The sequence below is a fragment of the Hypanus sabinus genome, chromosome 27, assembly GCF_030144855.1.
Source record: "Hypanus sabinus isolate sHypSab1 chromosome 27, sHypSab1.hap1, whole genome shotgun sequence".
Taxonomy (NCBI): domain Eukaryota; kingdom Metazoa; phylum Chordata; class Chondrichthyes; order Myliobatiformes; family Dasyatidae; genus Hypanus; species Hypanus sabinus.
This window is the reverse complement of record NC_082732.1, coordinates 11,811,944-11,839,462: the sequence shown is the minus strand read 5'-3', so window position 1 is coordinate 11,839,462 and position 27,519 is coordinate 11,811,944. Positions and strand designations below refer to the sequence as shown.

The 27,519-nt window shown below is 39.9% G+C and overlaps 1 protein-coding gene across 1 annotated transcript in view; it reads right to left on the bottom strand.

The window, feature by feature from the left end:
• ajap1 (adherens junctions associated protein 1) overlaps nucleotides 1-27,519 on the bottom strand; it is a 394,581-nt gene that overhangs the window by 73,636 nt on the left and 293,426 nt on the right. Inside the window, exons 4-5 of the mRNA XM_059951611.1 lie at nucleotides 12,102-12,113; nucleotides 7,848-8,090 (exon numbers count right to left, since the gene is read on the bottom strand). Of these exons, the coding sequence (XP_059807594.1) occupies nucleotides 7,848-8,090; nucleotides 12,102-12,113 (255 nt within the window). The remainder of the gene's footprint in view (nucleotides 1-7,847; nucleotides 8,091-12,101; nucleotides 12,114-27,519) is intronic.

Here is a 27,519-nt window from a genome sequence, read left to right as displayed (position 1 = left end):
CCAAATGGATTATTCACCAACACTAACTTGTGTTTTTTTTCCCAAATGTGTTTCATATGAGACTCCTTCAGGGAGCAGTACAGTGGAAAAGCAATTAGCACTGCTGTCTCACAGTTCTGGAGACCTGCTTTCTATCCCTGACCTTGGGTGTGTGGGGAATTTACATGTTCTTCCTGTGCATGTGTGGGTTTCCATCTTGGCATTCCAGTTTTCCTTCCACATCCTATAGGTATTCTGGTTGACAAGTTAATTAGCTTCTGTAAATTGTCCATAATGATTACAAATATATATATAGATACAAAGTAAAGATCAAGAGGAGATTTTAGGGCAAGTTATAAAAAAGTAACAACTTCCAGTGACTCAAGGGATTAATAATTACAAATTTAAGGTATTGACTTAAACCAGATGATATATAAAAAAGGCTTTTCTACTTACAGAACACATGGCTAAATCTAATAGTGCACCTTTTGATAGTGATAACTAGACATTTCAAAAAGAATTGTTTAAAAGGTAAGAAAAATTATAAATGCGTGAGGTGAGTAAGACTGACAGCATTGTTTCTGGAAAATTGTAGGTGAAAATTGGCTCTTGCTGCACAGTATCATTCTATAATTCTGTGAAAACAAGTTTACAGACCAGAGTGAGTCACAGACAACACTGAACACAGCAGATCAAGTGATAACGTATTTACATGAAGGTTAGATTACTGCAAGTGGCCGCTCCCTTAACAATGTGTTGTGTTCAATGATTTGTTATCTTATTTATTCAATTTTTTTTCTATATTTGGGCATCCCTAGTTACCCTTGAGAAGATGCCATTGAGACACCAACTTGAACTATTGTAGTCCTCCTGATGAAGGTGCTCTCATAGTGCTGATGGGGAAGGAGTTTCAGGATTTTGTTGTAGTAATGGCTAAGGACTTTCCCAAGTGAGGACAGTGTACCAGCCTGGGGAGGACTTTTAAGATGGCAGTGTTCCCATATACTTCCTGTCCATGCCCTTGTTGGTAATAGAGGAGGCAAGTGGGAGTGGTATAGAGAGTAGCCAGGATGTGTGAAGTGGATTGTGTTCATGATACACTCTGCAGCCGCTGTGCACTAGCAGAGGACAAAGCATACGTGATGGGTTGACCAACCATGCGGGTTGACTTTCCCTGGAAAATATTGAGATGCTTGAGAATTTTGGATGTGTAATTAACCCTGCTGATGAACAGAATTTCATCAAACCGCTGATTTGCTCCCTGGCAGATAGTGGAAAGTCTTCAGAAATGAGTTGCTCAGTGTTGGCTTGGCTTTGAAGCCATGGCACCTGTTCTACCTTTCAGGCAACTGATTTATATCAATCACTTTCAGATCTGCATTAGGTCACTTCCTGTGCAAGCAGGATGTAGTAAGTATAAAAGCGTATTGGCTGGCAGGAGGGCAGAGGTTTATGATAAGAGTGAAAGAAGTTTCTATCTAAAGCCATCCTGCTATTTCTGCAGCATTGACATTTCTTGTAAGCTGATGTTTAGCAGATAATCTTGAAGTATCAATAAGATTTTGCTAAAATAGAATGTTATTTTTCAGTTTATTTCACACTAACCTCGATGCTAATTGTTTACTTGTAGTATTTACCTGCAGAATTTACTTGTAGGAATCTTATAATATTTACCTGCAGGAAACTTAACTAACTTCTTACTTATCTGTGTATATTTTACCTGTGTGAATAGAGATAATTACACCGTATTTTGTCTTTTTTCAGTTTCATTCCTTATTCACTATGTCATGCCATTGAGTCTGCAATAAAACCAGGGAGCCAGGAGGCTCTACCCTGACTCTCATGTCATTTTTAACTGGAGTTTTCTGACTGGCTAATAGATGTTACAACACCTCAGTGAGGGCAGTACTGTACCTATGTTGGGTATCATGTCAAAGATGATTTCCAAAGCATTGAAGGTGGGAGATTCACCAAGGTAACACCACTGATTATGAAGTGTGGATCTACCTTGTTGGAGATTGTCATTGCCTGGGGATTGTGTGAAACAGATGTTATTCTTCCCCCATCATTAGTCCAGATTTCACTCTTCTGGGTGTAGTGCATGCAGGCATATCTGTTTTATTTGCAGAGAACTTACAAATGAAATAGAATATTGCACAATCAATGATGACTGCAGATAATTTGAACGATTAGATTCCTCAAATTATACTGTGACTGTTTTTCTCACCAGGTCGAATCAGTAGCTGATCTGCACATCACCAGTAATCCTTTAGTACCTTGTCATTTTACATGTGCACTTAAAATAAACAAATTTTGCATTGTTTGCACATTGATCCATGGCCTTAATGTAGCTGACTCACATCTATACAAATCAGTCTTATAACTTAACCACCTAGTGACATATCTGGGGGAAGTGTGCGATAGGAGATACTGTAATGAAGTTAATCTTTTCAAACAGGTTCATTATTTCACAAATCAGAAGGTAAAAGGGAAATGGCAACCCCTTTTTCATATAAATATTTTCATTGTCATTATCAGGAAAAGAAATATCAATTCTTTCCATGATTGTTTTCAACCACTTACATGACCTCCAACATAAAAAGAGTAAAATCAAATCAAAAGAAGCAGCATATTAAACTTCATAAAAAACATTGCAAGACAGAAGGAGATCATTTGGCCCATCATTGCATGCTGATCAAAAAAAGCCAATTCCCCTCACTTCCAGCACTTGCATTGTTGGTGGTTGTTTTGGACATGGGATTAAGAATTTCATGTATAATTTAAGCATATTTTGATGGTAATGAGGGATTTTGTTTCTACCAACCTTTCAGAAAAACATTACTGTAAATCTGTCTCTTTATTTTGGTCTTCTCAGCTAAAAAAAACTATGTACTGTGTCTAGACGTCTCATTACATTATGGCTTTCAATTGAATATCTTTGGCCTCATTTGTTATAGATTTCTACAGCACAGAAACAGGTCCTTCAGCTAAATTGGTCCATGCTAACCAAGATTCCCACCTAAACTGGATCTATTTGCACATATTTGAACATATCTCGCTCAACTTTTCCAATCTATTGTTGTCAAGTTCCTTACTAAGTGTTATTAATGCAGCTCCTCAACCCACTTCTTCCAGCAACTTATTCCATATACTGGGCACACTCTGGATGCAAAAGTTGTTTCTCAGGATTCCATTCAATTTGTCTACTCTCATCCGAACCCTTGGCACTCTAGTTCTAGATTTCTCAACCTTGTGGAAAAGACTGTAAGCATTCACCCTATCCATGCCTTTCATGAGTTGATACGGAAGATACGAGGCAGCCCTCAAAATTTTACAGTGTTCAATTAAATCTAATTTTAGTTTCCTCTGTTCCAAGAAAAGCATGCTTAGCTAATGCAATCTTTCCTTCAGCTGTGATTTTCCAGTCTTAGCACTTTCCCCTGTTCTCTCTCCAATGTGTCACATCCTTCCTGGTGACCAGTATATCAATATCAACCCATGGTCAGAGTGCTGCATGCGTTCTGACACAACCTCTTTCCTATTATATTCAATGACTTGGCAAATAAAGAAGAGCATCTTATTTACCTTTTTAACCACCAAGTTCACTTCTTCTGCTACTTATCAGCACACACTCCAAAGTCCCTTTACTCCTGCCATTCAATATATTCCCATTAACTATATAATTTCTTGCTTTAGTGCACCTTCCCATACACTTGCCTTGTATGTGATGTTACCGCTCATAAATATCCCAATATGGGGTGGGTAGCTTAACAGCAAAACAGTTGGTCAAACATATAACATATTTATTTATGCATCTTTAAATTCTATTGATGTAGTCATTTAATTCTTTAACAAGACTACATTATTGGATTTCTGCCATTTCCACTGAGTTGTTTAATTTTCACTCCAGGCAGTGCGAATACATTGAGACGAAATACCCATTGCTCAGAGGGGTGACAGGATGTTAAAAATGATCTGGGAGAGGTTTGGAGCATAATTTTGTTCCCTGGCATTTCAGAAACAACATGAAGAAGCATTCCTTCGAAGATTCGAATATAATAACTTCCTTAAACTAATCTATCTAGTAACAGATTTATAACCTCAAAATTGACTCCACACAATTAATAATGTTGATATTTACAAAGCTTACTCTAAGAGAGGTGGAGGTACATAGTTCCCAGAAAAAGGTGACAAGTTGGTGGAAAAGTGATTTGCATGTTTGCTTTCATCAGTTATGGCATTGAGTACAGAAGTCAGAATGTCAGATTACAACTGTGCAAGTTGTTACTAAAACCATCGCTGTGAAACTGCATGCATTTCTGGTTACCCAGCTAAAGGAAATATGTCCTAAAGGAAAGAGAGCAGTAACGATTTACAAGGATGATACAGGGACTGAAGTGCACAAGTTATAAGGAGAACCTGGATAGGCAGGGACTTAATTAATTAGAGTGTAAGAAACCGAGGAATAACAATTTACAGGCATTATACATCCTTTTTCCAACCTAGGGGAGTCTAAAACTGAAGGACACAGATATAACGTAGGACAGGAAAGATTTAAAAGGGACCCAGGGGAAACCTTTTAACACAGAGTGTGGAAAGCATATTGAGCAAGCTGCCTGAGGAAGCTGTAGAGATGGTACTACCACAATGTTTAAATTTTAGGCTGCAGCATGATAGGAACGGTTAGAGGGAGCTGGGCCAAATTCAGACAGCTTGGACTAGCCCGCACGTCATCTTGGTCAGCATAAATGAGTCGGGCTTTAGGGCTGTGCAACTCTAAAGGGAGCCAGAACAGAAATGGCTCATAAAGAGTCTGAATGAATAAAATTAAAAAAATAATTCAGCTTCTTTATCATTAGTGATTCTTTTGTTGAAGCAAGAACAAGCTTATAACCACTGAAACATCATCACCAAAGTCTTGTAACCTTTGTACTCAGTGTGTTAAGAACAGCTATTGTTTCAAAAACTGAAGTAAAGAAGTAAAGAGTAAAGAAGTAAAGAGCTTCCTCTCTAAGTACCATTGTACATTATGTAGAGAATAAAGAATGTATAAAGAAGCCTGTATTGTGGTGTTTTATTATTTCTCAAATGGTATTATGTTCAAAACTAATTCAACATCTCTATAAATCTCCATTTCATCCTGCTTCCACAAAATGCATCATAAAATAGGTTTTTTCTTAAGCAAAATAAAGATTGAATCAATGACTATTGGCATGCTCTGTACTTGCATTTATTATTGTTGTAAACTTTTCAAGAATGTTATCTTGGCACAGAGTCACTTCACATCGGATTGTGAATCTCAGAATTACACCAAGACCAACCTGACCATGCATTGTTGGAATATGATTATAGAAATTATGCCATCTTTCCTTTCATTAGTTGTTTTTATGAATAGACTTTACATGACAGTCAGAGGATATGAATGAGCTTCAGTCCTTACATGAGGTTTGGCATTGATGGTCTCTGACCACAGATTCCATATTGATGGTGATTCAATTGTCCGTGGATGAACAGAAGAACTATAAGATTACTGGAGTCACCTCTAACTAAACTCACCTCACAGAGAATGACGTGCTGATGATGGTGTTGGAATTAGAGAGTTCACTATCTTTCAACAGGTTCTGAATGAAGAAACTTGACATTCTGACTCCACCCCAAAGTTCCAAACTCTGCCCAAATGAACAAGCAGTCTGGGAGATATAGTTAATTGTGCCTAATATTATCCATGCACCAAGAGAAAAATGCTTCTGCAGGAGAATGGGACACTTTCCATTTCCAGCACACTGTACTAACATTGAGGTCACTTCAGCTGTGACCATCAAATTGCCTTCTCTAATAAATCAGTGATATCCTCCACACCAGTTACCCGATCTCTAAATGAGGCTGATGATATTACAGGGAAATCAGAGACGCCATGGTTCCATTGAGGAGAGACTTGATGGCAGAAGCATTTTGAACTTTGCTCCACATGGAACACTATACTGCTGCTCCATGGTGGACACTATACCCCTTGTTCCACTTCCTCCCTTTGCTTTGGACTGCTTGTCATGAAAGACCCACGGTCAAGATTGCAAGAGGATGAGCCCATTTTGTGCATGCTGAGCTAGAAGTGATGTTCACTTATAGTCCTCAACAATTCACCCCCAGTATCATTCTGCTCACAATAGCTAATTGTTCCAAGTAGAAATGGATTTACCCTAAAGAAAGATTTTAACCCACTGCAAATAATCTATGTTACACTCTTTTTTTCAACAAAAATACAGATATCTTGCTTTGTGAAAAGAAGATTGAATGTCAAACTTTTTCTGCAATATGAAAGCTACACAAAAGGATGTCATGTTTGAAGTACATACTCGCAACTGAACAAAATGTTTCTTTACCTCCAATTAGAGAATAAAAGATGCCTTTCTTGAAAACTGATCAGTACAACTAGGTCTGTACTGCTTGCAGTTGGGAAATACATTGCATATGCTGTATTGTCAGTGGATGAAAACATTGAGATCACAGTTTGCGTCCTCATTGTTCTCTGGGAAGAATGCACAGTAGTGGAACTGAGCAAATACATCTCCAGCGAAAGTAACTGTAACTCAGGCCCGTACTAACTTAACCATCACAGCCAGGATGGAGAGAGACACCACATTAGCTTGAAGATCTAGTCAAGGAGCTGTAACTGATTAAATTACCTGATCTGTTGTGAAGAGGTGACTGAGGTGACGCTTCCACTGTAAGGAAAACAAAACTCGAGACCAGTCTCAAATTCAGGAGCAGAATAACAACCACCACCCCTGTCAAGCTAATATTGAAACTAGAGACACCAGACGGGCTATCAGAGGGTAACAGTGTCCATGTGACTCTGTCCCAACAAAGAGTCAATGCCTTCAGGAATGCCGGGGTGAGGAAAAGACTGATGAGGAGAAAGAAATAGGAAATGCAAATGGCTGGAGTGAGCCAACTTCATTTCCTATCACTAAATACAGCAAGGGAAAACTAAAATACAAAAGACTTGACATCTCAAGAAAAGTCCAGAGAGCAGCTGGGTAATTCTTGATTCATTCAGAGGTTCCACATATTACAGATATCGATAGCTCCAGCAGATTTAAATTGGGGAATGCAGATTCTATAATTGACTCTTATGATGAATTTGCATTCTTAGGTAGAATGTAGAATTGACCTGCTAACTTTATAAACCTTTCACCATATTTCTAGAGCACAGACCTCACAGTCGTATAGGAGCCTATTGGTCAAAAGCTGCTATGTGATTGTTGGCTGGTTTGTGACTAATTTTGAAGGGAACTTCTTTCAGGACAGCTCTTTGGGAAGTAGCGACTGTACAGAAAGAGGTTCCATGTATTGATAAATCAAATTGCAAGGAGTATTATTAGTTTTGGCTATTTCTTGGTAGCAATCTGACATACTGCGTTAAACCTTGTCATGTGCCGATGACTTTAGTTGATGTTGGTACCTTATAGATTGTGATGCATTGCTGCCATGGCAAACTATAAATGCCACCCCTTGCTCAATTTTGGTTGATGTATCTGAACCAGCATGCACTTGTTTTGAATCACAACTCAACAATCAATCACCAAGTGAGTTGGCTCAGCTTTCTAACAGTATCATTGGAGTCACTTTACTTATAGTCTACTTGTTGTTTCCCCACCAAGCAGAGCATGGAGCGATAGTGTCTAATAACTTGTGTTGTGTTGGAGTTGACTAATAATAATCCAAGAACTGTCTCCCTACTCTTGGCACCAATGCAAGTAGGTTATTTGAAACATTCACCCTCTAACCTACTTCCTTTCCTGAAGTGTTAGAGGTGTGCACCATGAAGTAAAGACATTTTTGCTTGCATGCTACCATGAGGACCTTACCGGTTTCCATTGAATGTGGTTTTGTAGACTGTGGTTTGGTGCAGGCCCTGGTCGGTATAGACTGGCATTGATGCCCGAACACATTCGTGGGAGCACTGCAGGGTCTCATTGTATGCTGTAAATATGTCCAGATTGCTTGGAACTCGGGCCGCAGTGAAGTCAGTGAGGTTTTGGCAACTTTCTTCTTGTTGGTTGATCTTTCGTTGGTGGCTGTTTCGGCGGCCATTCCCACTTTGTGCACAGCTGCAAGACAAACAAACACATTAATCACAGCAGTATCAAGTCTCCATTTCGCAAAGCACAAATATGGCAACCCTCAGTTATAAAAATGTGGATTGGACAAGTGCACTCTAACCAGAGTGGAGGCACAAGAAACTGTTGATGTTGGAAGTCTAGAGAAACAAGCAAAGCACTAGAGGAACCCAGTGTGTGAGCAGAACCTACAGAAGGAAATGGACAGAATGTCCTGATGAAGTGTCTTGACCTGAAACATCAACCTTCCACAGATTCTGCCTGACCCATTTAGTTCCTTCAGTAGTTTCTTTCTTGCTTTGGTCTCTAACCAGATTTGTTTACCGTTCAGTTACTAAAGCTCCATCAGATGGTTCTGGGTAATCACCTACAAAATGGATGGTGGCAATGAGAGGAGTTGCACAAAATTAAGCTCTTTGGCCCATCAGACTGTGCTCCCAAGCAACCATCTTAACCTACGTTCTTCCCACATTCTCATCAACACCGCAACATATAGTAACTATCCCCCAAAGCTAAGAGAAATTTAAAGTGGGCATTTAAACCCATATAGCTTTGGGAGGAAACCAGGAGAACATGCAAACTCCAATAGTGGAAGTCAGGATTGTGCCTGGATCTTAGCATTGTGAGGCTGTGGCTCTATTAGCTGTGCCACAATGCTGCTCTGTGCTGGTAGCAAGAAGCTGAGGGATCACTTGTGCAGATTCTTCGAGACTGGTTTGTGGGCTTGAGATGGATAGAGTTTTCAATCTGGTGAAGAGATCAAATATGTAGAGGCAGGCATTAGAGATATGATACCTCAAAGTACAACCAAATGTACAAAGAGGTTGCTGATTTACTTCTCAATAATCTTTTAAAAAATCTTCAGTGCACTTCATTCATAGTAAAGAAGCAACGATGATAAAACAGGACAGGACGAAATCTATTTGATTGAATCAAACAACATGTAATTTATAAGGAATCAGGACTACGCAATACAGTAGAATAGAAAAAGTTACTGCAGAATTTTCACAGGAAGTCTATGGATTTTAGTTGCCTTATTGTTATTCTTGCTTTCTTGTATGGAAAAACAAGAAAAAGGTACACTACAGCAATCACCACAGTGAAAGCAGCTTTCAGTTACAATAACAGGTGAGAGGAAAACGTGGACAAATCTCACAAGAAGCTCATGAAAAGAGTTAAGAGCAAACGGAATAAAGATAAAAAAAACATAGTGGAGAGTACATGAATGGTACTTGGGTATTCCTTAAAGTTAAGGTGACAGACACTGTCTCGTCATTTTGCAAAGGCTCTAACTTTTAATCCAAAATCTCCAGAATTAAAGGTCACGACTGAAAAAAGTATCTTGCACATAGAATATATAGCCTGCGTTGGCAGCATTTTCTCAAAGTTATTGAATCCTGTCAGTGGCACAGTAATGTTGATCACCACAAAGTCCTTAACCTTTGGATGTTAAATTTGAACCTGCTCTTTCAGATCCACAATGTAATAAGTTGACTCAGAGTTTCTCTTGTTCGACACCAATAAATTTGGTTCCTCTAAACAGCCCCTGCAAGAATATTTTCAAAAGGCGCACCTTAAAAATTAGTTAGCAGCAGATGTTATCCCAGTTGGTAAACCTGCTGTATAGTAGCGACATCACATTCTACTCAACCTTCACTAGAACTGAACATGAAGCAAGATAGGACATCTGAGACTCCAGTTTTTATTATGTTGTCCCACAAAGCAGGCCTGAATCACAATGTCAGAATCATTAGGGAGAAGAGAAGCTGACTTTGTACTGTACATCATGATTGTACCAACTTTTCACAAGGCCAATTTGGTTATCCCTATTCTCAGGCTTTCTGCATCTATCCCACTGTTTTAAGATTATTGAATGGTCTCTTAGTACAATGAAATAGACTCCTGACTTCACAATCTACATTGTACTGGTCTTGCACCTTACTTTCTACCTGCAGTGCACTTTCTCTGTCTTTGCAACACATAACTCTACATTCAGTTTTCATTACATCTTGTACTATCTCAGTACTCTGTCATACAAAACAAAATTATTCACCGTACCTTGATCCCTACAACTATCATGAACCTACCTACCTATTTACCAATTTAATCCAGCATTTACTTGCTACCAGATATAAATTAGATACCATTGTGTCTGCTTCAGTTTACCTTTCCGACAGTGAATTCCAAATCATAACTGCTCACTGTTTGTAAAAGAATTTCCTCAGTTCTCCTTGTGGCTCTTTCAGCTTTGGTTTGTGTCCTTCGCTTCTCAACCCTTCCACCAGCTCCATGACATCTCATTATTCAACTTGGTCCAGATGCTTCACGATTATGAATGGTTTTATCACATCACCTTCCAAACCTCCCTAATCTAAAAATAACAACCATGTCCATAAATCTACCCATGAAATCTACTATACATTCTTCATGGTTAGAAACATTCCTGCAAATATTTCCTATAACTCTCTGAGGTTACTCTTGTTTCCCAAAGTGCAGTGCCCAGAATTGGATGTACTGTACACTTTTAAACATCAATGCTTAAAGAGATGGAATAAAATTTGCCAACTTTTATATTTAATGCCAGACTATAACAAGCTTTTAAGTGTGTTGTCATTTATACTGATGCACTACTTGTTAGTGCTCCCGTTCAGAACCGTGACCTTCATAATATATTTCCTTTTCTCTATCTTCCTGCCAAAAGGTTCTATTTTTAATGAAATATGTTACATTTCACAACATTAATTTTCATTTCCCCCAAGAAATTTCCATTCTAACAGCCTGTCCAAATCCCCTGATAACATTTGTAAATGTGAACCAGCTCTCCACAACCAAGAGTAAGTGTTATCAATTAAATATTTTAACTGAGTTGCATTAACAGTTACAGTGGCCAATGAGAAAGTTTGAATAGGCTCTCGTACTGCTGGGTGAGTTTAAATGCACAATGTTTCCAGCATAATCATAACACGCACATTAGGCTGGGTACTCTATGCATAGCCTTCCGATGAGGAAAGAATTAGATTCTACTTGTGTCCACTTTCTTTGTAATCCACTCCAGGGTCCACCGATTCTGTCCCTGTCCTGTGACTGCTGCCTGCATCAATTCTACATGAGTTCTCTCGCATCTCACTTCAGACTTCTGTCTACACCAACTGCCCCTGTCCTCCCTGAAAAGTAATTTCCCCTTTCCAACACTTTACCTTCTCCCACACCCACATACCTGGCCTCTGCCCACTTCAGTTTCCACTCTTGTGTCTTCTGGCTAAATTTGCACCCCCGTGACTCTCACCACCATCTTTCTTTCTCACTCTCTCTCCTCACACCTTACACATGTGCCCATTCCCCATATTGCTCTACCAACTTCCACTCACCAACCTCTAACCACACCCCCCTCTTGTATCCACTCTCTCTACCTCAACCCAGCCCCATGCTTCTTGGCACTTCATCATACCTCACAAACACTCATTTTCTGTCTCTTTCTGACTACACTCATTCTCTGAGCTATCGATCCACACCGTCTGCCTTCTCCCAAAACCTACGTTCAGCCGGCAGCCACTGAATGGTTTGAGTACCTAGAAGTCAAATTCACCTGTTACTGCCCAGCACACTTCTTACATCATTTATTGTTTCTCTAATTAGATATTGTTATTTGTGACAGGTGTTTTCGAAGGATTTTTGCTCATGGCCAAACAATGGTGGTTGTACATTGGGCACAGCAATGATAGGAAACCTGTGCGGGAGAGTTTTTAAAGTGGAAACCTCTCTCAACTTCTGAAGTCTGGTTCCAATGATACGAACAGGCGTCACAAACTGGGGTCTCGACCAAACAATAGTCAAACAATTATAACATGACAACTTGGGCACAATGGTTAATAATGCAATGCACAGCACTGAGTAACAATGTGTATCAATTTGTGGATCAAGGCTCATTAACAGTGTTCAGCCAACACATGAAGAAACAGACAGCACTGATGTACATTGACAGCTGAGGTTCAGGGCTCTCACCTGTGCTCCCACCTGAGGACATCACGAGCAGGATGGACCCCACCCAGGAAAAGAAACAAAAGGAGAAAAAAGTTGAACATGATCCAGAGGAATTTTCCAGTTTACTTTTGAGTTGATCTACACCTCACCTTTTGACTCACCACTTCCTTTTGATCCAAAAAAAAAATTACACTGTTTGCGCAGTTCCCCTCCTTTCACTGTCAAATCCGGCAGCATGTTAATGTTGCAAAGTTGAAAATGCATTATAGCACCAACGGCGAGCAGTCTGGCAACCTGCTGCTTAACAAATCCTGAGCCTGTCTCCTTCCTCTCACATGGTTTTATAAGGCAGTATGTACTTTCATTATTATGCCCATAATTACTGTTTTTTCTATTACATAATTGATCGAAGCTGACACCTACAGAGACACACCAGCATCTGTAACCAGCTCTGTAACATTCACCAAGCATGGAAGGTGACTGTAAAACCCAGTCTAACCATTCATTAGACATCTCCCAACGTTCCCCATCTCATCATATATGCTCCAGAAGCAAAATTGATACCAATTTTAAACTTTGACTCAAGAACATGTTTCATAGACTGGAAAGGGTATCGGAAAGAGTTTACATGTTAAGTATTTGCATGAGTTATTCCGGCATACAACTGAAATTAATGGTATATCACAACTGAAAGGTCTATGATTTTCACTAAGAAATAACCATGTGGTACCTGCCCTCACTTGTATCATATTGGAATCCAACAATAGCTTCAAGAGTAAGCATACATTTAGCTAAATATGGAAATTCAAGAAGCTGCCCTCAGTAGTTCCTTGTTCTGGACAAAGGGATCAGAGTTTTTAATGGCATGCTAAACCACATTGTCAGCAAACACATGACAGAGGCAATATAAATGTAACATTTTTGCTTTGATTAGAAGATCAATAAAACAGAATGGTATTTAAATAGTTATAGATAAGGAAATGTTGCACTTAAAGAGATCTGGGCGTCCCTATACACCAGATGTTAGAAGCAAGAATGCAGATGCAGCAAGTAGTTAAGATGGCAAAATATGTGATGGTCTTTGCTGTAAGAGGGTTTGAAACTGGAGCAAGACTTGTTACAGCCTATGTATGGACAGCCTCCTTGGTAATACCATAGTTGCTGAACACCCGAGATTCCCTGGAGCTGGCAGAGGCTAGTATCTGATATCAAGAAAAGGGAAATACAACTCCTTAAGACTGCCCGTGATGACAAGCAGCTCTGTTCAATGTCAATGTTGAACTGCTATTTCTACACCATTGATTCAGAGTCAGTTAAAACTAAATTGAAGCTGCATTTTCTTTTGTGAAGATTGCAGATTCCATCTCACCACTTGAACCTTGGCAAGAGCATCAAAAATGGTTAATTATTCACTCTCTGAATTGCTGTCTATGGGATCTTGTTGATGGTGGACTGGCTGATGTTTTAGCCTTCAGTGAGAAATTTTGAAATGGAAATATGAAGGAATTGTCTGCACTTTCTGGAAGGAAGTGACTCAATAACATTCAAGCAAGTCAGGATCATCCTGGAAACAACAGCCCTTCTGATTCACTCCCAGTCCACTACCACTATCTCCATGGTGAGCAGTTATAGTTACACACCCAGACTACATTTAGCACCTCTCAAACCCAATCAGGTACATGGGACACTACCAGCATGTGGCAAACATCTTGACTTATAAATATATTGCTGTTCCCTCATCATTGCTAAATCTAACACCTGGAAGAACCTACCTTTCAATTCCTTCAGCAAGAGGACTATAGTGATTTAGGAGAGTGCATCACCACCTTCTCAAGGGCAATAAATGTTTGCCTTTCAGCAACACTTACAGCCATCAAATATACAGGGAACTACTTGAAATATGACAGTTGAGTCATCTCCACCTTTGCAATTGAGACTTTGCAATTTAATGATCTCTGATTGTTTCCAATTTCTTTTTGAAAGGATTTGCAGGCTACTGAACAGGAACAGGGACAATGGGTACACTTTTCCAGCTCAGTGGAATGAGGTAATTTCAACACATACTCCCTCACAGCAATCAGCAGATCAAGACATTAAAATCTCTGTGCCTGAATATTAAACTCTTGCAAGGAAGTAGAGGATGATGAGGAGATTGAAAATCTGTTCAGGTCACATCAGTCTTTTAGTAAATTCTGTTCTGCCCCCAATCTGTATTGCATTTTCTTCCTGTTACTTTGGGACTGATTCAAATCTTGTTAACTTCCACATTCAGTTCACCACACGAACCCAACCTCTCTGAATAAAATCCCCGCATTTTCCCACTGGTTAAGCATGCACATCCCGCAATGCCCAATGATGTCACTGGCTGCTTCTTTTAAACAAACAGGGTGGCCTGGAAACTCTCAGGACAAAAGGTGTACTCAGTTTATCTTATTTTTTTTTCTTCTACTTTCAACTTTTTAATGCATTAAAACCCTACAAATCTCATTAATCATAGCATTGTATTCCATTCCTGATGGGTTCCACTGCTGGGTTAGACAATTCTCACTTCTTCCACCCATTCTGTATGTACCCGCCCGGAGCAAATTCCAGCTTTGGGGTTATTATAATCTCTGATGGACTCAGGATAGAATACAGAACAGTAGAGCACAGGGACGGGCATTACAGTCCATGACGATGTGCCAGACTAATTAAATTAGCAATTAAATGCCAAACTGAAACTGATCCAATATATATTACATAATATATTATATCCGTTATACAATACAGCAATGTGTGTGTGTTGACTAGGTTCCTCACTTCTCTTGCAGTCCAATGCAAAGTAAACGGACTGGAGCAAAGCATTTCAGGCACCCACCATTCTCTTTTTTTTAATTTCCTTGCACAGCTCCTTTGAACTTGCTCACTTCCACCTTAAAACTATGCTCTCGAGTATTGGAAATCCTGGCCTTCGGATTATGTGTGATTAAAAGCAACATGATGATAGTGATTTTCTCCAATACTTTTCCTCTGCTCTAGGTGGTAGAGATTACTGGTTTCATTTTTGTTGTCAAATGAGCCATCTGACCCGGCTCTACTGAAGAAGGTAGCAACCTAATTCTGATAGTCCAATTCTGCCTACGTGAGGAAAGACAGTGGCAGTGGAATAATAACTGCAATGTAATACAGGACTTGAAGGGTCTCAGCCTGAAGCATCATCTTTTTACTTTTCTCTATAGATCCTGCCTGACCTGCTTGATTCTTCCAGCCTTTTGTGTGCGCTGTTCTGGATTTCCAGCATCTGTTGAATCTCTTGTGTTTATGCTTCATCCATTTATGCTATATGAATAACTGTTGTCCAATGGGTCTAGAAAGTTGAAGAGACAATCCGAAAAGAGTGCTTCAATTCTTGTTGCTAGTTTGGGCGATTTTGAATCAGGGTGTCCAGCAGAAAATTAACACTTTTGATTGTTTATATATATATACTGTGGTTTTGCTCAGTTTTTAATTGCCATTTGCACAATTTGCATGTGTGTGTGTGTGTGGGGGGGGGGGGGGGTGTTATGTTTTATTCCTCAAATGAGTTCCATGGTTCATTTTCGTTTTGTGCCTATCCGTGGGTAGATGAATCTCAGAGTTGTATACGGCATACATTCTTTGGTAATAAATGTCCTTGGAGTCCTTTGAATAAACATTTTACAGCAAGTTTCAGCTTTTCTTGTCTCATGTGCATCCGTCTGTTTTACAATGAAAAGCATTAAAAGGGAGGAGGCCAGTGTGCACACATAGATTGCTAAATACTGTATAATCAGTGGAAATCTCACACAGGGCTGTTCTCTGCAGAAGTTGTCAGCAGGCATGCCCCTTCTGGAAATTGCTTGAAATTTAATGCCTACCAATTTAGATCTTGGATGAATTAATGAGACATCCCAACCTGAAAACGGCAATCAACTGGCCTGTTGTAATTCTGGGCGTTCCACTTCTGGACGTGGAACTTCATACTCAGGAAGACAAAATGCAGGCATCAGGTCTCTGAAGATGATTTGTAGTTTTATTTGAAAACTCAGCTAATAACAGGCAAGCAGGAGAGAAAAACAGTCTGGGCATCACTTAGTAGTGTCTATCCAAGTGTCATTAGCTGTAAATAACTTACTGGAGAAGCTCAGTGGGTCAAGCAGCATCTAGGGGAGGAAAGCAATTGTCAGCATTTCAGGTCCAAACCTTTCATCAGGCCTGATGCAGGGTTTTGACCCAAAGCATCAGCTCTTCCTTTCCACTCACAAATGCTGCTTGAACCATCGAGTTCCTCTGGCAAATTGTCACTTCAAATTCTAGGTGTCTCTTTTTTCTCCATTTTACCTCAGTTACTGTATATTGTTGAAACCAGAAGCAATTTTGGAAGTTACATTGTGAATGCAATTCATCCTTAATCATGGTCATTTTTATCTGAACAGACCATGGACTTCACTACTTGCAGTGGTCATTTTGATGTGCCTCTGATTAAATTTGTCAGGTTAAGAACCATCAGGCAGCAGGAGGTGTACATAAAGGGTAAGAGGATGGATGAGGGGCAAATTGGAATGCAACTAGTCTCAATTTTAAAAGGGAGATACTACTGATATAAACACCTCTACACTTCCAGAGCTCTGTGCAATTATAAAGTATGGAGGAAGGTGGACATTGGGATAAATTTCAGCTTGTGCAATTAATACATAATGAGAAAACAGCCCAGGGAAGGGGTAAGCTTTAATTTTAGAGAGGTGGGAAGTAGTGTAGGTTTAAAATTGATGAAATGAAGTCTGAGGATCTATAGCAAGTTATTCAACTTGTTTACATATTATGCATGTGTAATTATACAGTCTATTCTAGAATTCAATTTATTTTTCTGTGTCACAAATTTTTGAATTGTTCAAATTGTAAAACTTGTATTATAAATCACACATTAAAATAGAAAATAAAATTGAATTAACAGAAGCATTTAAATTAAGCAACCTTTTGTTCATTGGTGGGATGTGGTTGTTACTAGAAATCACAGTCCAGTCTCAAATGCCCTAGAAAAGATTCCACATTAATGTCCATGTGGGGAATCATGGTTTAATATTTCACAGAATGTTGGAAGTCTGGAAAGATTTACAGTGAGAAGATTTCCTTTCAAAACTTGGGATTAGTCTTATCCCATATTTACCTCATCCTCTCTTATTATTTATATATCCTCAGCCTAATGCTATCTTACCCCATTGATAATCCAATACACCTCAATTGATTCTTGTCCACGCTGTACCAGCTCCCGTAAATCAATTCTTTCCTTTGATGTATTGACTAGGCAGTACTCAAGCAGAGGTCTAACTAGTGATGGAGACATTCCAGCCATGGCTGTCTGCTCTTTCATTCTATCATTTGGCTAAGAAGGTATGGAATCTGTTTACTTTTTAAACCACATCATTGATTAGGAAGACTAAGCCTGCTTAGCTCATTGTAACTATTGATGGTGAGGACCTACAAGTACCTGTAGGTGCACGTGGATGACAGAGTTGAGTGGAACACCAACACAGAGTTTGTGTATAAGAAGGGCCAGAATTGCCTCTACTTCTTGGAGAAAATGAGGTCCTTTGGAGTATACAGGCTTCTCCTTCACATGTTCTACCAGTCTGCTGTCACCAATACAATCTTCTATGTGGTGATGTGCTGGGGTAATGGTGTCAACATGGGTGATGACAAAAGGCTCAATAAACTGATTAGAAAGATTGGTTCTGTTATAGGAATCAAACAGGACACACTGGAAGCAGTGGTGGAACAAAGGACCATACAGAAAATCCTGGAATTTGTAGACAATGTTTCCTCACCCTCTGTATGCCACCTTGGCTGAACAGAGGAGCACTTTTAGTAATAGTCTGAGACAACTGTGCTGCTCCACAGAGCACTGTATGAGGTAATTCTTATCCTCAGCCATTAGGCTCTATAATGAGTCAACCTATAGCCAGGGAAGTGATGATCCTCTCCTGTTAGACCGTCTGAGGTACCCATAACTAATTTTTTATTTTTTCATACTTCTCTTCTAATATTTGTATATCTCTGCACTTGTAATGCTACTGTGACACTAATTTCCTTTGGGATCTATAAAGTATTTACAGTGCCTATTTTAAAAAAAAGTATTCACCCCCACCCCAGAAGTTTTCATGTTTTATTGTTTTACAACATTGAATCACATTGGGTTTAATTTGGCTTTTTTGACACTGATCAACAGAAAAAGACTCTTTTGTGTCAAAGTGAAAGGATATCTCTAGAAACTGACCCAAGTTAATGACAAATATAAAACACAAATTAATTCATTGCTCAAGTATTCACCTCCCTCCCCGTCCTTTTAATATGACGCACCAAATTATCACTGGTGCAGCCAATTGTTTTTAGAAGTCAAAATAGTTTTAATTAGTTAAATGGAGATCTGTTTTTGGAGAATTGTGTGCAGTCAAGTTGTTTCTATTGATTGTAGTAAAAATACACTTGTATCCAAAAGATCCCAATGCTGGTGAGTCACTATCCTGGCAAAAACTACACCATGAAGACAAAAGAACACTCCAAGCAACTCTGCAAAAAAGTTATTGAAAGGCACAAGTCAGGAGATGGATACAAGAAAATTTCTAAGTCACCGAATATCCCTTGCAGCACAGCTAAGTCCATCATCAAGAAATGGAAAAAAATATGGCACAGCTCTGAATCTGTTTAGAGTAGGCTGTACTCAAAAACTGAATGATTGTGTCATAAGGTGGGCATTGGGAACTGACCCAAATGCAAGACACAGACACTGAAGTACTAGGAACAGGACTAGGTGTATCAAGAAAGCAAGGGAAGTGGGGAAGAAACGACACTGGACAAGACTAGGAGACAGGGCATGGGCTAGGACTAGGGTAGGAAAGTTGTACCTGGGGGAGGAACTGGGAAATAAGAACCTGGACAAGGACTCCAAGCCAGAGACTGGACAGGGAGGTTACAGGACTGGAAACCTCCACAGAGCCTTGGACTCAAAATGGAACCTCCACTGAGCCTTGGACTGGAGCACAAAACCACAGAGTCAGGACCCCTCCTTGAGAACAGGACATAGGGCCAGGGCTTTACACAGAGTCAGGACCCCTACTTGAAGACATGTCATAGGACCAGGACTCATACACAGCCACCAAACACAGGGACACTAAGAGACAGTTCCAAGCTCAACAATAGATAGCTCCTTCTGTTGGCATGGCAAGGCTCCAGTCTCAATCCAGCAACTGAACTTGACAGCGATACAGGCAAGGTTGCCAGCAGGGCTTCAGAGAGAAGGAAGGGAACAGTCCAACCTCAGGGTAACAGCAAAGACAGCCTGACTTACCCAACAGGATACCAACAAGACAAACCAGCAATCACACTCAAACCCAGGGCCACTTATATTCCAGCCCCAATATGAGAATCAGACGCCTCTGATTAAGCCCAACTTAAACAGTGGACAGCCAGAAGACCCGGAGTCCTGAGTCCACGGACCGGACCGTGAACCGGAACACAGACTTCACGAACCAGACCTTGACGGATGGTGCAAGAAGGGGACCAGTGAGGGAGGCCACTAAGAGACTTATGACAATTCTGGATGAGTTACAAGCTTCAGTGGCTGAGATGGGAGGCATTGTGCATACAACTGTTGTATGAATGCTTAACTAGCTTTATGGGAGAGTGGCAAAGAAAAAGCCACTGTTGAAAAAAAACCCACATGAAATCTCAGCTAGACTTTGCCAGAAGGTATATGGGAGACTCTGAAGTCAGCTGGAAGAAGATTCTATTGTTTGATGAAACCCAAGCTGAGCTTTTTGGCCATCAGATTAAACATTATGTTTGGCATAAGCCAAACACTGCACATCATCAAAAGCACACCACCCCTACCGTGAAATATGATGCTGGGTGCATCATGCTCTGGTGATGCTTTACTGTGGAGGGCCCTGTCAGGCTTGTGAAGGTAGAGGGTAAAATGAATGCAGCAAAATACAGGGAAATCCTGGACGAAAACCTGATGCAGTCTGCAAGAGAACTGTGACTTGGGAGAAAATTTGTTTTCCAGAAAGACAATGACCCCAAGCATAAAACCAAAGCTCCACAGGAATGGATTAAAAACAACAAAGTTAATTCCCAGGCCAAGTCAGAGTCCAGATCTCAATCCAATTGAGAATTTATGGCTGGACTTGAAAAGGGCTATTCACTTATGATCCCTATGCAATCTGTCAAAGCATGATCAGTTTTGCAAAGAAGAATGGGGAAAAATTGCAGTGTCCAGATGTGCAAAGCTGATAGAGACCTATCCACACAGACTCAAGACTGTATTTGCTGCCAAAGGTGAATCTTCTCAATAGTTACTTGGTGTGAATACTTATGTAATCAATTATTTTATGTTTTATGTTTGTAATTAATTTAGATCATTTTGTAGAGATCTATTTTTACTTTGACACCAAAGCATCTTTTTCCGTTGATCAGTGTCAATAAAAGCCAATTTAAATCCACTGTGATTCAATGTTGTAAAACAATAAAACATGAAAACTTCTCGGGGGGGGGGGTGTGAATACTTTATATAGGCGCCATATCTATCTATCTGTCTATTACCCTGGTACATTTAAAAATCTGTAGACACATGTTCCGAAGTCCCTCTTTCCTCTAAACCTGTTATTAACTTCCCAATTATTATCTGGTCCCTTACCTTCCCAAATGAATTCATCCACAGTTCAGAATGAATTTCATGTTCCATTTTCGCCTAACTGACCAGATGTTCTTCAGGCCAAACCTTTTGTCCTCACTGCCAACAAAATGATTAATCTTTGTGTTATTTATGAACTACGTTATTGTACCATCTATTTAGAACTGAGTACTGAGCCCTGTGGATCTGAATTGTTAACAGATTTTCAGTAATAAAAATATTCATTAATTATTAAATTTTGCTTCCCATTATTTCATTGATTTTTGAATCCAATTTCTTAGTCTTCTTTGGATTTCATGGATTCTAATTTTTTCTTCTACCTAGCCAGCCACATGGGACATTATAAAAACATTAGTGAAATTCATGAAGAATGCATCAAAGTCACTGCCCTCAATGATCTTCCTCATTACCTCTTCAAAGACTATGATCAAATTAGCCAGGCACAACCTTCACTTAACAGATCCATACTGACTGTCCTTGATCTGTGTATGCCTTTGGATACAAAAGTTTATACAATCCCTTAGAATGGATCCCAATAATTTGGTAACAATCAGTTAAGCAATCTGTCTGGTAGTTACTAGGTTTATCCTCTTAAAACAAAGGGACTCACATTGGCACCTGCCATCCTCTGACTCCTAGAAAGGATACAAAAATTATGGACTGTGCCCCCATGGTCCTTGATTAAAGGTTTCAGGGGTATATTAATTCACTTTCAAAGTTGTTCATCCCCTTGATCCTTTCACTTTTATCATGCTTGTCCTATCCATTACTCCAAACTCATCCTCCTTAACTACAGCATTGAAATCATATCTTTTTTTGTGCAGAGATCTACAGAGTATTACAAATCATTCCTTATATTTCTGCTCAACATGTGGGGCCCTTGGGCCCACACTGGCCCTTCTCATTCTTATGTTGCTTCATTATTTTAAGTGCATAAAACAACCTTGGACATTCCCTGATTAAAACAGCTTTAGATGTTCTTTCTGTATTATTCTTTACTGACTTTTCATTATAACAACCTCCTTATATTGCCCATACTAGTCTGGTCTTTTTGTAATATTCAACTTTTGCTGCTGATTTCAGCTTCCTCTTCCACTTTCTCTTTCATCTAGTCACTCGCTCTAGATTTCACTGTCCCATTTTGTTCTTTCATGAAGCCATTGTATCTCCTTTATTAAGCTTTCTGCATACTATCAAAAAAATGTCACAATTGAGCCTACAACTTCTACTTCCACTGGCAACTTCCTCCTCAGATTTCCCTTAAATATTTTATCCATCATACAAATCCTATGACTTAAAGTTCAGTTCTGATCTCACGCAACTTGAGGAGAAATAATCTGCGTGCATGCACCCCATCTAAACCTCTACAAGATAACCCCTCATTCTCTTGAACTCAATGGAATAAAGTCCTGACCTATTTAACCTATCCCTGTTACAGGTCCTCAAGACCTGGCAAGATCTGTGTAACTTTCCCTGCACTCTTTCAAGAATATTCAAAAGATTCAAAGCCTGAATGCAGAATAGAACTTTGATATTCCACAGACAGCCATGAAACAAAGAAGAACTATAGAACCGATTCAAAGTAAAACATCAAAAAGCACTCCCAGCCCCAAGTGTAAAAAAAAATCATGCAAATGGCAACAAAAAAAAAATGAGCGAAAACACAGAGTATAAAAGACAAAATTAAAAGGCATTTTTCAGTTTAGTTCAGCTCAGTGTTCATTATCTGCAGGCTGGCCTAATCCAAAAATCACCCAGAAATAGCAACAAAAAAGGAGCAGCCAGAAAAATAGATCCCATCATCATGTGCCATTTGAATGTTGATTTCTTTCCTGCAGGTAGTTGACCAGAACTACATACAAAAATTGATCTCACCAGTGGATTATACATTGTACCTCGTCTCCTGTACTCAATTTCCAGTTTTATGAAGGTCAGTGTGCCAAGAGCTCTCTCTATGACCCAAAAGAGATCCCACCTTCAAGAAATTATAAATCTGTTTTCCAAGGCCCATTTCTTCTACTGCACAACTCAGTGCCCTACCATTCACGGTGTAACTTCTCCTGGTTTATCCTCCCCAAACCTCACACTTATCTGCATTAAATTCCATTTGCCATTTTGCAGCCAATTTACCCAGCATATCTAAGCATATCACTTGTCAGCTTTAATGGCCTTTCTCACTGTCCATCATGCTCCCACTCTTTGTGGCATTTTCAAATTTACTAATCCAGCTTATCACATTATCACCTAAATTATTGATATGAATGGTAAACAGCGATGGACATAGCACCAATGTTTGTGGCACACCACAAGCCTTCAGTCAGTGAATCAACCATCTACTACCATTTGCTAAGTTCTCCTGCTAATTGATGAATTCCTCTGGAATGCCAAGTGGTTTAACCTTCTGGACCTGCCTCCCATGTTCTCAAATGCCTTGTTAACATCCACGTAGACAACATCCACTCTCTTCTTTCCATCAACTTTCTTGGTAACCTACTTGAAAAACTCTAAAAGATTGGACATAAATTGCAACACACAAAGCCATGTTGACTATCCTTAATCAAGCCCTGTCTATCCAAGTACTTATATATCCTGCCCCTTAGAATACCATCCAATAATTAACCATGATTGACATGAAGCCCACTGGCATATACATTCCCAGCTTATTATTAGAGCCTTTCTTCAAACTAACAGAACATTTGCTATCCTGCATTGTAAATATTCTGCACGAGCCACCCACAAGGTCCAAGCGGACACCTTGCCAGACCCTGGGGACCCTAATTCACTTAAAGACAGCAAGGACCTTCTCTTCTATAATCCAATTTACTCCACATCTTCAAAATACTTTTTTACTTCAGTTCTATACACAGTCTTTCTCCAAATTAAGTACAAGCACAAAAAAAGATTTCAAGGTTTCCCCTATCTCTTTCAGCTCCATGCATGGAAGACAAAACTGATTATCAGGGAACATTGAAATGTTGTTTCATTTGGTGGAATTAATGCATATGGTTGAATGACAATAAACTTAAACATAAACTTCAAGAGGATCAATTTATCTCCTTGCTATCCTTTTGCTCTTAATATAGCTGGAGAAACCCTTGTGATTCTCTTTCACTTTGTCTGCTAGAGTAATCTCATGTCCTCTTTTAGCCCTCCTGATTTCTCTCTTAAGTGTGTACTTACTTTTCTTATACATCTCAAATGCCTCCTATCTGCCTATGCCTGACGCTCTCACTTTTCAAACTAAAGCTGGAGCAATGGACACTTGCATGGGGCCTAGATATGCTTGCCTCTCTGTTCACTACCTGGACTAGTCCAAGTTTCAAGCCTAATAACGCACCTCGACTTTTCCTCCACTACAATGACAACTGCATTGATACTGCTTCCTGGAGGCATGCTGAGCTCATAAATTTCATCAAATTTGCCTCCTATTTCCACTCTGCCCTTAAATTTACGGTCCAGGTCTGATTCAATCTCTATGTCTCTATCTCTAAAGACTATCCAATGATATATTTAAAAGCTGCTGACTCTCACGGTTATCTTGACTATACCTCTTCCCACACTGTCACTTGTGAAAATGCTGTTCCTTTTGCTTAATTACTCCACCTCTGCCGCATCTGTTCTCAGGGTGACGGTTTCCATTACAGCCCTCGCCCACCTCTCCTACATTTCTAGTACATCTCCATCATCCCACCATCATAACCAGGACTGGGCTCTCCTTGTCCTTACCTCTCATCCCACGAGCCTCCATATCCAGCACCTCATTCCCCATATCATCCACATCCCAAATGGGATTCTAACACTATGCACATTTTCCCCTAAACTGATCACCCCTCCCACTCTATTTTCCATAAGGAACACTCACTGGAGGTCCACTTGCACCTCCCAAATTATTTCCGTCCTGACATGTGATACATGCGACACCTGCCTCAGGGCTCAGCACAGAGCCCTGAGGTGAGGTGACACTTCACCTGCAAGTCATTTGAGGTCATAGGTTGTACACAGCACTTCCATTGCAATATCCTCCTCCTTTGCTTTGTAAGCTGCAAAAAGCAGGATCTCCCAGTAGCTACCCATTTCAATTTTACTTCCCATTCCCATTCTAGAAAGTCTCTCCCTAGCCTCCGCTACTGCCACAATGATGTCAAACTCAGGCTGAAGGAGCAACGCCTCATTTTCTGACTGGATAGCCTTTGATCTGATGGCATGAACATTGATTTCTCCCTTCTACCTCCTTCCTTCTTTCTCCATTCCTCTTTTGAATACCCCCTCACCCCTTCTCTTCTCCTCACTTGTCCATCACTTCCTTTCGGTTCCCAACCTCCTTCCCTTTATTCCATAATTCCCTGTCCTATCTTATCTGCTTACATCGTTCTTCAGCCCTTTACCTCTTCCACTTGTTATCTCTCTGCTTCACACTTCATCCCTCCCAACCCACTCACCCACTTTCCCATTGAACCTAGTTTCACCTATTATCTGCCAACTTCTACTGCTTCCTCTCCCCCCACCCTACCCCACTTCTTATTTTGGTTTCTGCCCTTCCTTCCTAGTCCTGATGAAGGGCCTCAGTCCAAAATGTTGACTAATTATTCCCCTCTCTAGATGCCGCCTAACATATTTGGTGTGCATTGCTCATTGCTGCAGAATGCCTGACATACGGCTCCTTCTTTATCGGTACAAGAGCTTCAATATCCCTCAGAAACCAAGGTTCCTTAAACTTGATAGCCTTGCCTTTTAATCTAAAAGAAGCATACAGATTCTGTACTCTCAAAATTTCACAATCAAAAACCTTCCACTTACCCAGCATCCCAATCCACACCTGCCTGGACCCTTCTGATGTCATCAGAAATGTCCTTCCTCTAGTTTAGAATATCTACTCAAGGAGCATAATTATCTTGAAATTAATGGAATTGTGATCAGGAGATAATTTGATTGATCTGGTGATCATAATTCCTTTAGTTTCCATTCAGATGCAGGTTATTTGATTTCAAAGAATAATTCCTCATTTTTCCTTGCGTAGAATTAGATTCAAGTTATTGCTAAAATTTCTATGATGCTGGTGCAGTTGTTGTCCTGAATCCACTGGGAGCACTGGTGATTCCAGACCACATGTTTACCACGATGACTGGGATGAATCAGCTTACCGGAGTGAAAAAGGGTCACCTGGCTGAGCGGAGCCGCAAAAAGAAACCCCAGTTCAAATTTGACAAAGCTGAAGAGTTGTTTGTTGAGTTCAGAAAGAGGAAGGAGGACAATCATGTCCTCATCTTTATTGAGAGATCAATAGTGGAGAGAGTGAACAGCTTTAAATTCCTGGCTGTTAACACGCCCAATGACATGTTCTGGGCCTATCATGTAGATGCAGTCATAAACAAAATGTGCCTGCATATTTACTTTCTTAGGAGGTTAAAGGGGTTTGGCTTGCCACCAAACACTCTAATAAACTTCTATGGATATTTTGTTAGAAATATCTTGACTGGTTGTATTATGGTCTGGTATGGCAATCTGAATGCACAGGAACATAAGAAACTGCAGACCTAATACAACAGGGAACATCCCTTCTCATCACCAGCAGAATCTGTAGACTGGGCTGGGCATCTCACAGTTACCATCGGGCGGGAGCTACAGAAGCCTGAAGTCCCACACCACCAGGTCTGAGAATAGCTACAGTGCTTTCCTTCAATCGCTCTGTTCTTAAACCAACAACAAAACACAAATCACTACAGCTTAGCAACACTATCACCACTTTTAACTCTCTGCACTGAAATTGGCTTGTTTGTTCTGTGTTTTCTTTTGTGTATATTTCATTTATATTTTTCTTGTGATTGCTACTTATCTGACGATATGTGCCACAATGCTGCTGTGAATGGGTTTTCATTGCTCCTGTGCATACGTGTTCTTGTGCAAATGACAATCAATTTGATTTTGACTTTGATGCTTCAGGGTCCCAAGGTTTCAACTATTGTCCTTAGCTGAATCTTAATAGCCCAAGCAGGCAATCAAATCAGTTGAAAACTGACTTTGATGGTGCACATTTCAGGAGGGTTCAGGGAACCAGTTTAGCCTTTCTGGTTATAGATAGTGGTTAATGCTCTAGCTTTAGGCAAGAGCTGGGGTTTGCCATCGCTGAGGAATTTCACCACCACCAGTCATGACCCGACTGTATCAAGGTGGCAGAGCTGTGATTGTGATCAGATCCATTAGTGGTGTAGCTCTTACTTGTATGCAGCCTGCATTGAAAATCACCAGCTTGGGATGGCCTGTTGCTGCCCTTGGGATGATACATAATGGACACCATCTATCAATCATTTAATTGCATATTTAAAAAAATGATTAAAACTCCAGGCTGTTTCTCTGTAATGCACTGAAGCTGAAATGGCTGACAGGAAGGAATGTTAAATAACTCAATTAATCTGTTCTGTTAAATTCTATGCTATCTACATGGTATTGTTTTGCTTTTGATTTTAAAAGGAATACAGATATCTTAATCTGAATGTGCCTGGACTCTTCTCAAATGTTATGTTTCATATTCTGTGTTTTATGCTTGTTTCTGATGTTATGTGATTTCTGTAATGTTGGGGAGGGGGTGTTATGTTTATCCATGAAAGGGTTCAATGGCTTTCTTTGTTCCGTGACTGCCTGTGGGAAAGCTGAATCCCAAGGTTGTACATTACATACATACAGCACTTTGATAATAAATGTACTTTAAATCTTTGATTTTCAATTCTTACCCAAAGGAGATGCATATTTGTAAAG